General features: G+C 36.6%; 1 protein-coding gene across 3 annotated transcripts in view; it reads right to left on the bottom strand.

The window, feature by feature from the left end:
* The window catches only part of CSMD3 (CUB and Sushi multiple domains 3), a 1,381,373-nt gene that overhangs the window by 274,494 nt on the left and 1,089,363 nt on the right, over positions 1-17,516 (bottom strand). For all 3 annotated transcript variants that reach the window (XM_068983804.1, XM_068983805.1, XM_068983806.1), the window contains 3 exons: positions 16,987-17,178; positions 3,386-3,524; positions 652-839 (listed from right to left, as the gene is read on the bottom strand). In XM_068983804.1, coding sequence (XP_068839905.1) covers positions 652-839; positions 3,386-3,524; positions 16,987-17,178 — 519 coding nt within the window. The remainder of the gene's footprint in view (positions 1-651; positions 840-3,385; positions 3,525-16,986; positions 17,179-17,516) is intronic.

The following is a 17,516-nucleotide window of genomic DNA, read 5'->3' as shown; positions in this document are numbered from 1 at the left end:
TATTTGTAAGGCCTCATCAGACAACCACTTTGCTTTTTTGCATTTCTTTTTCTTAGGGATGGTCTTGATCCTTGTCTCCTGTACAATGTCACTAACTTAGGTCCATAGTTCTTCAGGCACTCTGTCTATCAGATCCAATCCCTTGAATATATTTCTCACTTCCACTGTATAATCATAAGGGATTTGATTTAGAGCATATTATATTCACCCTATTCCAAATGTTGACCTATTTAAATATTTTCAGATATTTTCTGAATCATAATTGTCAAAATATTTTGTGAATTGTATACTTTTGAATATTTTTATCAGTGAGAGTAGTCTCTGAATATTTGATATTCAAGTGAAACTTCAGCTTCCAAAAATGACTTTGTTTTTTAAGAAATATTTTGTGGCCTCAGGCAACTTCTCCAGTATCCTAATGGCTTATTTGTGTGATACATTTCTTTTGGTAGTAATTAAGAAATGCTAATTTCCTTCTCACTCATAGGAAAAGTCTACAGTGAGTGTTCTATTGTGAGATGAATTGCAGGTAGTATGCTTTAAGAACTGCACATATAACTAACTGCTGACAATGGCCAATATGACATTATTCTCTTATATAAAATATTCACAATTTAAATCATGATGCTAAAATCAAATGTTCACATTTACCTTTATACTCTAAATGAAATCCAGTGTAACTAACAGATCCATCACTCCGAAAAGCCAAATGCATGTTATTTGAGCTGCTTTCTATCCTCTCCGGTAATTTGCTGTCTTGAAAGCTTCCAATCAAGGGACTATTACTGTCTGGCCCATCATATATATAGAGGAAATCATAGTTTGGTTCTATGCTAAAACTAAAAGAAAAGAAAAAGAAAGAAAGGAAGGAAGGAAGAAAAAAGTGGAATGGTTATTACTAAGATTTTAAGCATAACAGTCCCATAAATTATATATTAATTCAATCATTATATTTAAAAATAACAGGCTCTGTCAAAATAAGTCAATTTAAAAATTCCCCTGGTAACAGCACACTGAATATGCATATAAAATCAGCACTGAAAAAAGAAAGAAGATATTTTGATATTTTCAAGTATTTCTAAGTTGGCATTATGTCTACAGGGAATACAAATGACTATAAGGCAAACAGTTTGTAAGCTGATGAAGGATACATGATTTGCACTCAGAGTTTAGGTTCAAGACGCTTGTGTCCTTGTTAGCTACATATCCTTAAGTTACTTTATATCGGTAAAATGTGTAAGACATTAGCTGTATTTTAAAATTTTTCACCAGATATTTTGCATCTCTTTTTGCTTTGTCCATTAATCTATTTGCCTTGAACTTCAAATTTTAAGAGCATTCTTGTTTTAAAACTGAACTCTAAAAAAAGTTGGAAAGATAAAATCTGCATTTAAATTACTCAAAGCATTGCACATTGCACTAGGTATTCTTTCCTTTTAAAGTAAATATATTTTCTTCTTTTAGAACTTAATATAGGCAAATTGAGCCAATATACTCTTTACCAAAAGTAAACAGTGTGTAAATAAAGACATTTTAGCACATAAACTATTCAAATCAATATTTAAGTGTTTCAAACTTGCATAATAAACTTGCCTTAACAACCTTCAAAGTATGAGAATCATCCTATAATGTATAGAACCCACATACTTAGAAAACTGAAGACATAAATGTAGTGATTATTTTTCCTAAAAACCTGGGAAGATAGTACATTCTATCTTTTACAAATAGTTTCATAAATATTAACTTTTTTGGTCAATAATCCTGTGGTATAAGGAAGAGATTATCATTTCCATTTTCCCAATGAGATCCTGATATGTCAGTAGTCTCTCTTAGGTCACATAATCAATGATACAACAGTAAATCAACTTCTGCTCACACATTTCATGTAATACAACCTTCTACCACTCAGTTATTAACTAAAATAATTTTAAAGTAAATTAAACCCTGTATCATACATCCTGACATTTTTAATGTTTGTACTGCCATTTCCTCTACTGCAAAAATGAGAATAAAAGTATTTACTGCAGAAAATTGTCTTATAAGTGGGTCTTGGCATATAACCAACATTGCCATCAAGTGTTGCTTTGTTGTTACCATTATCAATGTACTACTACAAATTATAGAAATAAAAATTCCATATGTTTATACTTTTGAAATTTTTCATGAATGTGAATTATCTTTTTTCTAGGTTTTTTTTTTTTTTAACCTGGGTTTCATATACCAGTTTCCTCTGTGGCTCAGCTGGTAAAGAATCTGCCAGAACTGCAGAAGACCTGGGTTTGATTCCTGGGTTGGGAAGATCCCCCAATTCCACGGACTGTATAGTCCATGGGGCCGCAAAGAGTCAGACATGACTGAGTGACTTTCACTTTCATATATTAGAAAAAATGTTCAGGTTAAAAGTTTACATAAAAACCAAGCAGCTGTGACATGCTAGCAGAAGGAATAGCTGTGTTACAAGAGCCAGCAGACTTTAGTCTTGGACACTAAAATTAGGAACATTTCTAGGCAGAAACTCTTTAAGTTGCTGACACCTAACATTCCCATTGAAATCTTAAGGAAAAGAATTAGGCCAGGTTTTGTGATACAGCTGTTACTTCATGCCAGGAAACAGAGGCTCAAATAATATTATTATAAAATCATATATTATAATATTACTCATTCAAATAATAACTTACCCAATGTAACACAAATGACAGTAACAGAGCTGGGGATTAAACTCAGCAATTTCTTTGCCACACAAGAAGCTGCATCCTCCACTATGTCAGTGCTAAGCTAACTCTTCAACTGATACTGCTAAACAATAAATGTAAATTTTGAATACCTCATGTAAAGTTCTATCAGAAGACAAATTCTGCTGAGAAATTATATGAAGATTACCCATCAAATTCTTGACAGTTGACTTAATGAGACCACCAGAAAGAATGGTACGTGGTATATATGTATCTTCCCAAGCCCAATAATGGTGCTGCACAGATACTTCAAAGACATTTTCGATGGTGCATATATGGAAGAAAACATTCCTCAAAATGCTGACCTTTTAATCTTTAAGTTTAGGAAACATAGAATCTTTTGAAGCAGTGATGGTAAGTTCAGGGAGAGAGGAAAGGTTATGAAGAGATAATGTTTCATGAAAATCAATAAACTATTCAACCTTTAACATGTTTCCTCTATACTGGAAACTGTTAAGTGATGCACACTCATTAGCCTGCAGAACTAGATTGGAATTATATAGAGATTTTTAAATTGTTTATTGCAAAATATTTGTATTCAAATTGGTAAAAAAAAAAGTAAAATGTCATGTAAAAATAAATATTTCCTAGTGCAAATGGTAATGTAAAATAAGAAAAACAATTTTAAGCTGTGGAAAGGAATAGGAACTCACCTGATAAATGCCAAGGAGATAACATAGTCTGCATTGACGGTGATAGTCCAGTCACAGTCCCTACTATGGGGATATGGATGAGGGAAGTTTGGTGAAAGAATAAATCCTGAAGATCCTGTTAAATTGCCTCCACAGGGTGCTTTAATTTAAAACAAACAAACAAAATCCCTTAAGTGATTAATAAAATTATCTATCAGTATTTAGAAAACACACATCTAAAAAAGTTTAGAGGTTTTTGGTACAAACTCAATTTTCTATCATACTGGATGCTTAAATAATGCATGATCTTTCAAGAAAGACCATCAAAATACTAAACACATACATAGAGTGAATTTAACTCCTTTATTGGATTTAAAAGACAAGAAAAAGTTACATTTATACTTCTCTCCCTTGCTATTACTATTTTTGATACTTATAAAAGAAACACATTAAGAGGAGTAAAAATGATTTCCTCATAATTACTAAGAAAAACTGAAGGTTACTGAGAAAAAAAGAGAAAACAAAGCAAAGGAAAATCTTTAATAATATGTGGGATAATAGAATATGAAGTATTTGTTTCATTTTCAAATGTTCCCTGATACCTTCATTTACAGAAGAGGCTTTGATAATAGTTAACATGTGACAATGTGTAACTGAGAACCAACATAACTTTATAGTAAAACACTCCTAAACTGAATGTTGGGCTTCCCTGGTGGCTCAGAGGTTAAAGCGTCTGCCTCCAATGTGGGAGACCTGGGTTCGATCCCTGGGTCGGGAAGATCCCCTGGAGAAGGAAATGGCAACCCACTCCAGTATTCTTGCCTGGAGAATCCCATGGACGGAGGAGCCTGGTAGGCTACAGTCCATGGGGTCGCAAAGAGTCAGACACGACTGAGCGACTTCACCTTCAAACTGAATGTTAGGACTTCCCTGGTAGCTTAGCTGCAATGCAGGAGACCTGGGTTTGATCCCTGGGTCGGGAAGATCCACCTGGTGAGGGCATAACAACTCATTCCAGTATCCTTGCCTGGAGAGTCTGGATGGAGAGACGAGCCTGACGGGCTAGAGTCCAGGGGGTTGCAAAGAGACACGTCTGAGTGACTAAGCACAGCACAGAACAAACTGAATGTTAGGATATTCTTAAATTCTAGTTGCCTGACTTGTTGATGAAAATGGACAGTTACTTCAGTTATTATTATGGCCTGACAAAGGTTTCTGTTAGACTTCAATGAAGAGGTTCAAAAATTGTCAGAGAAATTCAGAGAATAGATTCTTTAGGGAGTTATTGTTAGAGCCTGTTAAACACAGCTTGATAAGAAAATAATATTTAAAGTTGGCAGCTAAGGAACTTAGAGCAATTGAGATATGGAGGGTCCTGGTGGTGGAGTGAGATAGTGTGGATGTAAACACACATGTGTGCACCTGAGAGAGAGTGACTGAGATGGAGACTGGGATTCTCATGGTGTCATATGATTTCTCCTGCAAATATCATCATTCTCGTATCTCAGCTTTGAAGTCACAGTTTTTCTCAGGTAAATTTTATCATTGAGTTATAAGTTATACAGGATTCTTTTGACAGCACAAAACTGGTTTTCAAACGAGAATTTTGAATCTGGCAACATTTCAGATCTTTGTTCTTTGCCTGAGCCTAAATATATAGTATCATTATTAGAATTTGATAATCTTGACCATCTAAATCCAAAGAAAGGCAATGACAAAGAATGCTCAAAATACCAAACAATTGCACTCATCTCACATGCTTTCCTGCTGTTCAAGCTGGTTTTAGAAAAGGCAGAGAAACCAGAGATCAAATTGCCAACATCTGTGGATCATGGAAAAAGAAAGAGAGTTCCAGAAAAACATCTATTTCTGCTTTATTGACTATGCCAAAGCCTTTGACTGTGTGGATCACAATAAACTGGAAAATTCTGAGAGAGATGGGAATACCAGACCACCTGACCTGCCTCTTGAGAAATCTGTATGCAGGTCAGGAAGCAACAGTTAGAACTGGACATGGAACAACAGACTGGTTCCAAATAGGAAAAGGAGTGCGTCAAGGCTGTATATTGTCACCTTGCTTATTTAACTTCTATGCAGAGTACATCATGAGAAACGGTGAACTGGAAGAAACACAAGCTGGAATCAAGATTGCCGGGAAAAATATCAATAACCTCAGATATAGAGATGACACCACCCTTATGGCAGAAAGTGAAGAGGAGCTAAAAAGCCTCTTGATGAAAGTGAAAGAGGAGAGTGAAAAAGTTGGCTTAAAGCTCAACATTCAGAAAATGAAGATCATGGCATCTGGTTCCATCACTTCATGGGAAATAGATGGGGAAACAGTGGAAACAGTGTCAAACTTTACTTTTGGGGGCTCCAAAGTCACTGCAAATGGTGACTGCAGCCATGAAATTAAAAGACGCTTACTCCTCGGAAGAAAAGTTATGACCAACCTAGATAGCATACTCAAAAGCAGAGATATTACTTTGCGACTAAGGTCGGTCTAGTCAAGGCTATGGTTTTTCCTGTGGTCATGTATGGATGTGAGAGTTGGACTGTGAAGAAGGCTGAGCGCCGAAGAATTGATGCTTTTCAATTGTGGTGTTGGAGAAGACTCTTGAGAGTCCCTAGGACTGCAAGGAGATCCAACCAGTCCATTCTGAGGGAGATCATTCCTGGGTGTTCTTTGGAAGGAATGATGCTAAAGCTGAAACTCCAGTACTTTGGCCACCTCATGCGAAGAGTTGACTCACTGGAAAAGACTCTGCTGCTGAGAGGGATTGGGAGCAGGAGGAGAAGGGAACGACAGAGGATGAGACGGCTGGATGGCATCACGGACTCGACAGATGTGAGTGTGAGTGAACTCCGGGAGTTGGTGATGGACAGGGAGGCCTGGCGTGCTGCAATTCATGGGGTCGCAAAGAGTCGGACACGACTGAGCTACTGAACCGGACCAAACCGAACCGAACTGAACCATCTAAATAATGGGTGCCTGCTATTTCATTTCCCTATGACCTTCTGCATCCGTGGCCTCAGTGTCACTGTAACAACAGATGACCTACTCTACCTAGAATATTTATTTGCTTAGCCTTATTTACCCTATCACCTGTATGTTTTGTGGTATCATATCAAATGATTAAACAGACTATCTCAACTTTCTCTAGATCTCCCTTTTCAAACTTTAATGCTCCCTGAGTATTTTTCTCTACAATTAGAGGGCAATGAGTCCCTCCTGTTAATCAGGCTGCTACTGCTGCTGCTAAGTCGCTTCAGTTGTGTCCAAGTCTGTGCAACCCCAGCGACGCCAGCCCACCAGGCTCCCCAGTCCCTGGGATTCTCCAGGCAAGAACACTGGAGTGGGTTGCCATTGCCTTCTCCAATGCATGAGAGTGAAAAAAGAAAGTGAAGTCACTCAGTCATGTCTGAATCTTAGTGACCCCATGGACCGCAGCCGACCAGGCTCCTCCATCCATGGGATTTTCCAGGCAAGAGTACTGGAGTGGGTTGCCATTGCCTTCTCCATGTTAATCAGGATAACACCCTAAATTTGGTCACACAGTCTCTCTTTTTGAGAATTATGTTCATTCATCTCCTTTATTCTCTGGCTTCTTCCTGTTGTCCACAGGTACTCAAGTCTCTTTAATCCTAAAAATAAAACAAAGCTCCCTCTAACCTATTTCCTTTCACTTTTTTTTTTTTTTTTAGCTGAAAATGGTGAATTTTACCTAATGGTTAAGAAATCCCCTTATCCTTCTGTGTTTGGTTATATGGACTCACAGTGAATAACCCCTCTTTACCATCTAACTATATAAGGTTCGCTTATTTTTAGATAAAACCTCCTAAATAAGGCCCCTCAGTTTTCTGTGACAAAACCAAGCACAGACCTTGTAAACTCCCTTTCTTTGACTCAACTGATTAGTTGAATTGCTTGTATTCACAGATCAATCACAATAAACTACATGCAACCAAACTTTGCTCAAGCTTCTCTCCTTTCTCTAGGTTCTTGGACTCTGGTCCTCCCTCAGCCTTGAGCTGGCACACAACCTAAGGACAGGCTGGACCCAGAGAACAACGTTCTGGGTCAGCCTTTCAACTCACTTCCACACCTTGCTCGTTTTCACCTTGTGTACTCTTTTCTATAAGAGAAAAATCCCTTTTTCCTGATTCTTCAGATGCTTGCAGATGTGATTGTCACATGTTTTCCTATCGCAGTAGTCTTTCCCTGCCCCCATCCTGTAATAACCCTTTTTAGCTTTTAAATGATCACCACAATGAATCAAGTGGTCATCTGTCTTATCATAGAGATACAAAATTAAAGAAAAAAATTAAAATTCTTGTGATGACAACTCTTAAGATTTACTCTAACAATTGTTATATATTCATATAAAATACAGTTGTGTTTCATATCATATTATACATTATATCACCAGTACATTTATTGACTGGATAGCTAAATATCTTGTACTTTTTAACCATCTTCATACAGGTAGCTTCCCCAAATCCCTGACTCTGGTAACCACAAATCTGATCACTTTTTCTATGAATTTGTTTGGTTTTGAGTTACAACAGACCTACAACACTCTATTAGTTCTTGGTATATAACATAGTGATTTGTTATTGCTATATATTACAGTGGTAAAATTCTACAATAATTCAGTTTTAATAAAATTATCTGCTTAATTATTTTGAATTTATTTATTTTTATTTTACAACTAAGCCTTCTGAAAAAGAGTCCAATCTCATTCTCTTTCATCACATATGTACCTATAGGCAGACTAACATAATTAGCAAAGAATGTCACTTTGGAAAAAAATATATATGGTTTCTTATTTCTCAAAGAAAAGCACCAAAGTATTTATCCTGAGAAAACTTAAGTCAGGCACACCCGTGGCAGACTCATGTCAATGTATGGCAAAACCAATACAGTATTGTAAAGTAAAAAATAAAATAAAATAAAAGCCAGTATGAAAAAAAAGAATTTTTTCATTTTAAATTATAGAGAGACGATAATCTTTTAATTGCTTAGGGATTCTCGATGTCTTTATTTGTTCCTCCCCACTTCTCATTCTTTCTCCAGCCATTGTTATTTCTCTTAGTGCCCTTGCCTCCAACACAAACCCTTCTTAGCTAACCCTCAAATGACTTTTGTACTGACAATAAAGATGCAATTTCTGCCTTTATCTTTCTCTTCATATCTGTAATCATCCTTAACTGTTGACTTTCACCTTAAATTCATTCTCCTTTTGGAATTTCACTTTTTTCTTTTAATGTCTTTGTACAGACCTCAGTTTTGTTGGCAAGCACCTCTTTCACTTCATCTTATAATTTTGGTAATTTTCCTGAATTACTTCCATAATCATCTCTAATTTACACTCTATTACATTCTTCGCATTCAGTTCAGTCAGTCAGTTCAGTCACTCATTCGTGTCCGACTCTTTGCAACCCCAAGAATCGCAGCACGCCAGGCCTCCCTGTCTATCACCAACTCCCGGAGTTTACTCAGACTCATGTCCATTGAGTTGGTGATGCCATCCAGCCATCTCATCCTCTGTTGTCCCCTTCTCCTCCTGCCCCCAATCCCTCCCAGCATCAGTCTTTTCCATTGAGTCAACTCTTCGCATGAGGTGGCCAATGCATTGGAGTTTCAGCTTTAGCATCAGTCCTTCCAATAAACACCTAGGACCAATCTCCTTTAGAATGGACTGGTTGGATCTCCTTGTAGGCCAAGGGACTCTCATGAGTCTTCTCCAACACCACAGTTCAAAAGCATCAGTTCTTCGGCACTCAGCCTTCTTCACAGTCCAACTCTCACAACCATACATGACCACTGGAAAAACCATATCCTTGACTAGACGGACCTTTGTTGGCAAAGTAATGTCTCTGCTTTTGAATATGCTATCTAGGTTGGTCATAACTTTCCTTCCAAGGAGTAAGTGCCTTTTAATTCCATATCCAAATTGTTACTTTACCTTCCATTTATATACTGATAACTCCTTTTTCTTATCATCTCCAGCAGGTTTCTCTAATTAATAGTAACCATATCCCCAAGTGCTTACTGATTATCTCTACCTGAGAGTCTATGGGTACATCAAACACAGAATATCCAATATACCCAAACCTTAACTCAAATTTCTCCTATATTTCTAGGTTGTTTGATTATTATCCATCCACATATATCCCCAAGCTAGGGCCCAAGATTCTTTCTTTTCTTCGCTGCCCCTTTGACTCCAGTCTATCAGTAAGCACTACCAAGACACCATTTCATAGTTCTTCATAGATATTTTCACTCTATCTTTTCTTCTCTAATACCAAATTTTTAGATCTGACTCTTAAATGCCTCCAGAATTATTGCTTTTTTTGGTTTGTTTTTCATGCCTCTAGTATAATCTAGCATAGTCGGACATGACTAAGTGATTGAGGACACACACAGTATAATCTATTTCCTCCAATACATCTTCCCAGTAAAAATATCTAATCATATTATGTGCTCAGTCTCTTCAGTTGTGTTTGAGTCTTTGTGACCCTATGGGTTATAGCCTGCCAGGATCCTCTATCCATGGGGTTTTCCAGGCAAGAGTACTGGAGTGGGTTGCCATGCCCTCTTCCAGGGGATCTTCTCCACCGAGGGACTGAATCTGCGTCTCCTGCGCTGCAGATGGATTCTTTACTGCTGAGCCACTGGGGAAGCCCAATCAGATTATACCCATGCATAAAATTCTGCTGTTATTTCACATTGCCTAAAAGATAATGCTCCGACTCCAGTACAGCTTTCATGTCTTAACCCTTGCAACCTTTCCATTTGCATCAACCACCAATCTAGACACGTAATTTACACTCAAATAATTATTTAGTTGTTCCTTGTATTAACATGCCTTTATGCATCCTAGCTGTTTTTCTTGAAATGTCTGTTACCCGTCTACATCTATGTAACTCTTTCTTATGTCTCAAGATTCATCACTGCCTCCAGGGAGTTTCCAGTGGTAAAGAATCCTCCTGCCAATGCAGGAGACTCAAAAGATGCGGGTTCCATCCCTGGGTCAAGAAGATTCCCTGGAGAAGGAAATGGCAATCCACTCCAGTATTCTTGCCTGGAAAATCCCATGAACAGAGGCGCCTGGCCACTAGTCTGTGGGGTCACAAAGAGTCAGAAATAACAGAGTCACTGAGCACACACCAGGGAGTTTTCCTAGAAATTTTCAGCCTAGGCTTTATGGCAGCTCTCTCCAGAACAACCTGGTATCCATAGCAACGTTTGCCTATCTCTATCACTTTCCTTACTATATTATATTTAAATATTCCTTTCAGGTGTCTGCATTCATTTTTAATCCATAACCTAAAGACTGTCTTATATGTTATTTTTTATATGAGATTTAGCATATATGACACATTCTATAAATGTTGCTGAATTGCTATTGGCTCCTTGCATTCGTTCCTTGTGAAGATTAATGATGACTAGATTGAATGACAACCTAATTTGTAGCTATATGCTTTGATAAAAAAAAAATGGCATATTTTGTCTTTGGAACTTTTGAAATCAAATGTGAATTTGGATATATTAGAAAAATATGTCTAATAGCAAATGCATATATGTATGAATTAAGGCAAGAATATTTTTGTGTTTTCTTTCATATTCTAAGAAAGTGGTGTTATTTGTAATTTGAGGGGACTGTGGTAGCAATTTTATTGGTTTGTTTCAGTTTTATTTTTCACAGGAAATAGTGGTCTTTTATCATTAACAATTTTATGCACATGACACAAATACATTTCCATTTATAGTGTATATTCTTTATCACATAGGATATAGGAAAATCCATTATACGTATTTTAAGTATTTTACTGAATATATTTTGTGACTATACTACTATTTGATCATAAAGTCTTTTAAAATTCTTTTGATTCAATTATTTAAATTACTTATTGAGGTTTTCTTGATAAATTTAATTGCTGCAGTAGATTCTGAAAATCTGTAATAACCTTTGAGACAAGTAGAGACATTATCTGACATTTGTATAAATCCCAAACAAATCAACAATAAAGAAATTATCTTTGGTTTAAATATATAAAACTTTAAATAACATTTGGAAAATACATTTTTATTTTTATGTATCTAATCATAAAGCACCAAATATAAGATTCTCTTTAAAGCAAATACATTAATGAATTAAAATTTTATTTAGGTTCCATGGAATTCTGATATTAATGAATTGTTCTGAGTGTAGTTTCTATGAGACAGTTATATGGGAAACTATTGATAATGATTTTACAATATTATTTTTTCTCCCCAATTCAGTTTTATTTGTGTCTACTCTTTTTTCTCAGCAGTCCACCCACACTAATGTTTTTGCTATTTACCTTCATGTTGAGTCTTATTACTTTCTCTCTGGCAATGTCAAAATAATCTTCACACTGTCAATTTTTGTTGGAATGAATTCTACTAACTCTTTTAAAGATGACTGTCCTTCTGTTTGGTATTTGCTATAAGGCTGACTACTTCTACATGCAAGCAAAATGCTTTATGCTCCATGGTCTGACACATAGACTTATGAAGTTTCTAAAAAGTTGAAGGTTTAATCTTTGGCATAGTTTTCCAATCATGGACTAATTTCTTATCAGTTTTGGAGATCAAGCTTTCTGCAGCCTTAGCAGTTTTTCAGACTTTTTTTTTTTTAGGTTATTTTCTTCAGAGAAGCTCTAATGCATATCCTCTCCTCATGTGATCTTCTCCTATAAAAAAAATAATACACAGCACCAAAATCCTTATAAAAAATTCCCCAAACCTGCTACATTTAAGTAAAATTCAGTGTTCAACATGTTTTTCCTAAAATTATTACCTGCTGACTAAAGTCTTGTCTACAAATGGAATTTTATAACAGCCTATTTAGTCTTTTATGCTTCATATTTTTGTGTTTTCTAGAGTTTCAGTATAAAGCTGTTCAGTATTTCAGAATTCTCAACATAACATTTGATATACTATATCCTTTCTAATAATTATAATAAATAGCACCCATTTAATAGGTGTAGAAATCACAATAAATCAAGAAGCCCCAGTAAGTTTCTGAAGTTCTGTCATTTTCTCTTTACACAGATGCCCTTTACAAGATGCTCAGTTAGGTTCCAATTAGTTGGAATGTGGTATTTTTGTTTAATTGGCATTTTTTAGGTAATCTGTGTAGTAAACAAATTAATGAACATTTAACTGTTTCAGTCTTTCCTTTGAAAGCATTTTTTCCTTGTATTTTTTGTCTGCATTTATGAGTGAAGTTATAATAAAATGCAAAGTAATAGATGTTTGATGATTTAGAATCTTTCAGTGATACAAGCATAGTGAGCAACATAGGTATAAATGGAAATAATAAACTGTAAAGGGAAATATGGCTAAATCTGAACTGGCTCAAAGTATGCACTTATTTTGTGCATTTTTTCAGCCTCTTTAATAAGCTTTGTCATTATCATCTGCTGCATTTTCTACATAAGTCTAGAAATACCTAGAAGTCAAACGCTGGCTGATTTGAGTCTTTAGATATGTTTCATTTTCCATATTGAGTGCTTTTTATTAAATCCAGACTATAAAATGCAAAACATGTGATATGAAAGTCCAGACTGTTTAGTTTTCACTGTAGTAGGAGTAGGTTCACAAACACAGAGAACTCTTCTATATTACTTTAATGCTAAATCCTCAATGCCTATAGCAGTGTGTAGCACACACTAATGAATTTGAGTTTCCATCTCATGTATAAGAAATATAAAATGAATAACATAAATCGAATAATTGAGTGCTTAAGTACTAAACACTCTTCCTATTATCATGTGACTCTGTGAAATAATTACTGAAAATGTATTTATGAGTTAGATACAAATTTACAAAAATAAGTATTTCTCTCCTAAATGTGCTAAATTTCATGCTAGAAGAAATACAATGAACAAGAAATGGAATCTTCTCTCTAGTTGCTTACAGTGTACCAAAGGAAAGGATATGCATATAAATAAAGTTTTGAATAGACAGTACAAACTTTGGTCAAAATGTATTATATATTCTAGATGACACCAATTTAAAAACACTTGAAACACAGGTTTGAGATTGAATTAGTTGAATGTAAGAACCTTAATGATGAGATCTTTTATTGTTAAGATTATATAGCATATTTTCTCACTATTTTCACTACAAAGGAGGTATAAAGTTTTTATAACACTTGGTAAAGAAAAAGTGTGTGTCTTCATTTTCAAGAGTCTAACCTGGATATTCAAGAACAGGGTATGTAAATAAAGGACAGAGAGTTGGAAGTATGAACCAAGTGGTTGCAAATCCTTCAGTTCAGTTCAGGTCAGTTCAGCTCAGTTGCTCAGTCATGTCCAACTCTTTGCAACCCCATGAATTGCAGCATGCCAGCCCTCCCTGTTCATCACCATCTCCCGGAGTACACTCAAATTCACATGCATGGAGTCAGTGATGCCATTCAGCCATCTCATCCTCTGTCGTCCCCTTCTCCTCCTGCCCCCAATCCCTCCCAGCATCAGAGTCTTTTCCAATGAGTCAACTCTTCGCATGAGGTGGCCATAGTATTGGTATTTCAGCTTTAACATCAGTCCTTCTAAAAAACACTCAGGACTGATCTCTTTTAGAATGAACTGGTTGGATCTCCTTGCAGTCCAAGGGACTCTCAAAAGTCTTCTCCAACACCACAGTTCAAAAGCATCAATTCTTTGGTGCTTAGCTTTCTTCACAGTCCAACTCTCACATCCATATATGACCACAGGAAAAACCATAGCCTTGACTAGACGGACCTTTGTTGGCAAAGTGATGTCTCTGCTTTTGAACATGCTATCTATGTTGGTCATAACTTTCCTTCCAAGGAGTAAGCATCTTTTAATTTCATGGCTGCAATCACCATCTACAGTGATTTTGGAGCCCCCAAAAATAAAGTCTGACACTGTTTCCACTGTTTCCCCATCTATTTTCCATGAAGTGATGGGACCAGATATCATGATCTTCGTTTTCTGAATGTTGAGTTTTAAGCCAACTTTTCCACTCTCCTCTTTCACTTTCATCAAGAGGCTTTTTAGTTCCTCTTCACTTTCTGCCATAAGGGTGGTGTCATCTGCATTTCCGAGGTTATTGATATTTTTCCTGGGAAACTTGATTCCAGCTTGTGATTCATCCAGCCCAGCATTTCTCATGATGTACTCTGCATAGAAGTTAAATAAGCAGGGTAACAATATACAGGCTTGATATACTCCTTTCCTGATTTGGAACCAGTCTGTTGTTCCATGTCCAGTTCTAACTGTTGCTTCCTGACCTGCATACAGATTTCTCAGGAGGCAGGTCAGGTGGTCTGGTATTCCCATCTCTTTCAGAATTTTCCACAGTTTATTGTGATCCACACAGTCAAAGGCTTTCGCATAGTCAATAAAGCAAAAGTAGATGTTTTTGTGGAACTATCTTCCTTTTTTGATGATCCAGTGGATGTTGGCAATTTGATCTCTGGTTCCTCTGACTTTTCTAAAGCCAGCTTGAACACCTGCAAGTTCATGGTTCATGTATTGCTGAAGCATTCTGGAGAATTTTGAGCATTACTTTACTAGCATGTGAGATGAGTGCAAATATGTGGTAGTTTGAGCATTCTTTGGCATTGCCTTTCTTTGGGATTGGAATGAAAACTGACCTTTTCCAGTCCTGTGGCCAATGCTGAGTTTTGCAAATTTTCTGGCATATTGAGTGCAGCACTTTCACAGTATCATCTTCCAGGATTTGAAATAGCTCAACTGGAATTCCATCACCTCCACTAGCTGTGTTCGTAGTGATGCTTTCTAAGGCCCACTTGACTTCACATTCCAGGATGTCTGGCTCTAGGTGAGTGATCACACCATCCTGATTATCTGGGTTGTTAAGATCTTTTTTGTACAGTTCTTCTGTGTATTCTTGCCACCTCTTCTTAATATCTTCTGCTTCTGTTAGGTCCATACCATTTCTGTCCTTTATTGAGCCCATCTTTGCATGAAATGTTCCCTTGGTATCTCTAATTTTCTTGAAGAGCTCTTCAGTCTTTCCCATTCTGTTGTTTTCCTCTATTTCTTTGAATTGATCACTGAGGAAGCTTTGTTATCTCTCCTTGGTATTCTTTGGAATTCTGCATTCAGATGCTTATATTTTTCCTTTTCTCCTTTGCTTTTCACTTCTCTTCTTTTCACAGCTATTTGCAAGGCTTCCCCAAACAGCTATTTTGCCTCTTTACATTTCTTTTCCATGTGGATGTTCTTGATCCCTGTCTCCTGTACAGTGTCATGAACTTCCATCCATAGTTCATCAGGCACTCTGTCTATCAGATCTAGGCCCTTAAATCTATTTCTCACTTCCACTGTATAATCATAAGAGATTTGATTTAGGTCATACCTGAATGGTCTAATGGTTTTCCCTACTTTCTTCAATTTAAGTCTGAATTTGTCAACAAGGAGTTCATGATCTGAGCCACAGTCAGCTCCCGGTCTTGTTTTTGTTGACTGTATAGAGCTTCTCCATCTTTGTCTGCAAAGAATATAATCAATCTGATTTCAGTTTTAACCATCCGGTGATGTCCATGTGTAGAGTCTTCTCTTGTGTTGTTGGAAGAGGGTGTTTGCTATGGCCAGTGTGTTCTCTTCGCAAAACTCTATTAGCCGTTGCCCTGCTTCATTTCATATTCCAAGGCCAAATTTGCCTGTTACCCCAGGTGTTTCTTGACTTTCTACTTTTGCATTCCAGTCCCCTATAATGAAAAGGACATCTTTTTTGGATGTTAGTTCTAAAAGTTCTTGTAGGTCTTCATAGAACCATTCAGTTTCTTCAGCATTACTGGTTGGGGCACAGACTTTGGATTACTGTGATATTGAATGGTTTGCCTTGGAAACAAACAGAGATCATTCTGTTGTTTTTGAGATTGCATCCAAGTACTACAAATCTTTAGATCATAAACATAAAAACTGATCTGGAATACATGGATTGAAGGAAAAATCAAAGCCCTAAATCTCAAATTTAAATTCTGATACAACTTTCTTTCTTAGAAGAAATAATCATTATAGAGGCAAGTCAAATACAGTGTCTGAATCCATTTTTAAAATTTTAAAAGTACTGGATAACTACATTTGTTTGGCAGATAATATGCACTTTGGCAGCCTCATACTTTGACCACCTGATGCAAAGAGTCTACTCATTGGAAAAGACCCTGATTCTGGAAAGATTGAGGGCAGGAGAAGAAGAGGGTGACAGAGGATGAGATGGCATCAGTGACTCAATGGACATGAGTTTGAGCAAACTCCAGGAGATAGTGAAAGACAGGGAAGCCTGGTGTACTTTGTGACTGAACAACAATGAACAACAACATAGGAGATAAGGCAAGATGAAGGTTTTTCATGAACTTTGATTCTTAACATTTTTAAAAGAGTGTTAAAACCACTAAGAATATAATGAATTTATAGATCCACTCTCTCCTCGGGAAAAATAATGATTTACAATTTTATGCATTTTTTGGAAGGTCATAGACCTCTGAGATCTAGAACCTATTCCAGAATAATGTTCTTAATAACACTGAAACCAGTTTTTAACCATCATTTCACACTTGCATAAAATTTTAATTGTTCTGAATTCATACCTATACAAACTGGAGGGCTGGGCTGCCAGAAGTATCGATTTTCTACCTGAATGCAGGTTATTCTTTCCTCTCCTTGAAGTTCATATCCTGGGTCACACTGAAATATCACAGTGTCTCCAGGTTCTCGTCCATCCCCATTTCGAGTTCCATTCATAGGAACCCCTGGGTCACGACATGCAGTGGCAACTGAACCTATGAACAAATAGAAACAAACTTTTAGTTTTGATGGCAACCAAATCAATTTAAAAGTTCCAGACCTAATATTTGAGAGGCTCCTACATACTTAAAAAGATAACTTAAAAATGCCTGGGTCATAATTCCCTGTGCTATACAAATATATCCTTGTTGATTTATAAATGAGGTATAATTTCCTGATGGTTCAGCAGGTAAAGAATCCATCTGCAATGCTGGAGATGTCAGTTCAATCCTTGGGTTGGTAAGATCCTTTGGAGGAGCAAATGGCTACCCACTCCACTATTCTTGCCTGGAAAATCCCATGGGCAGAAGAGCCTGGTAGGCTATAGTCCATA

This window comes from Capricornis sumatraensis, chromosome 11 (genome assembly GCF_032405125.1).
Source record: "Capricornis sumatraensis isolate serow.1 chromosome 11, serow.2, whole genome shotgun sequence".
NCBI classification, from domain to species: domain Eukaryota; kingdom Metazoa; phylum Chordata; class Mammalia; order Artiodactyla; family Bovidae; genus Capricornis; species Capricornis sumatraensis.
This window is presented reverse-complemented; position numbering and strand designations above follow the sequence as displayed.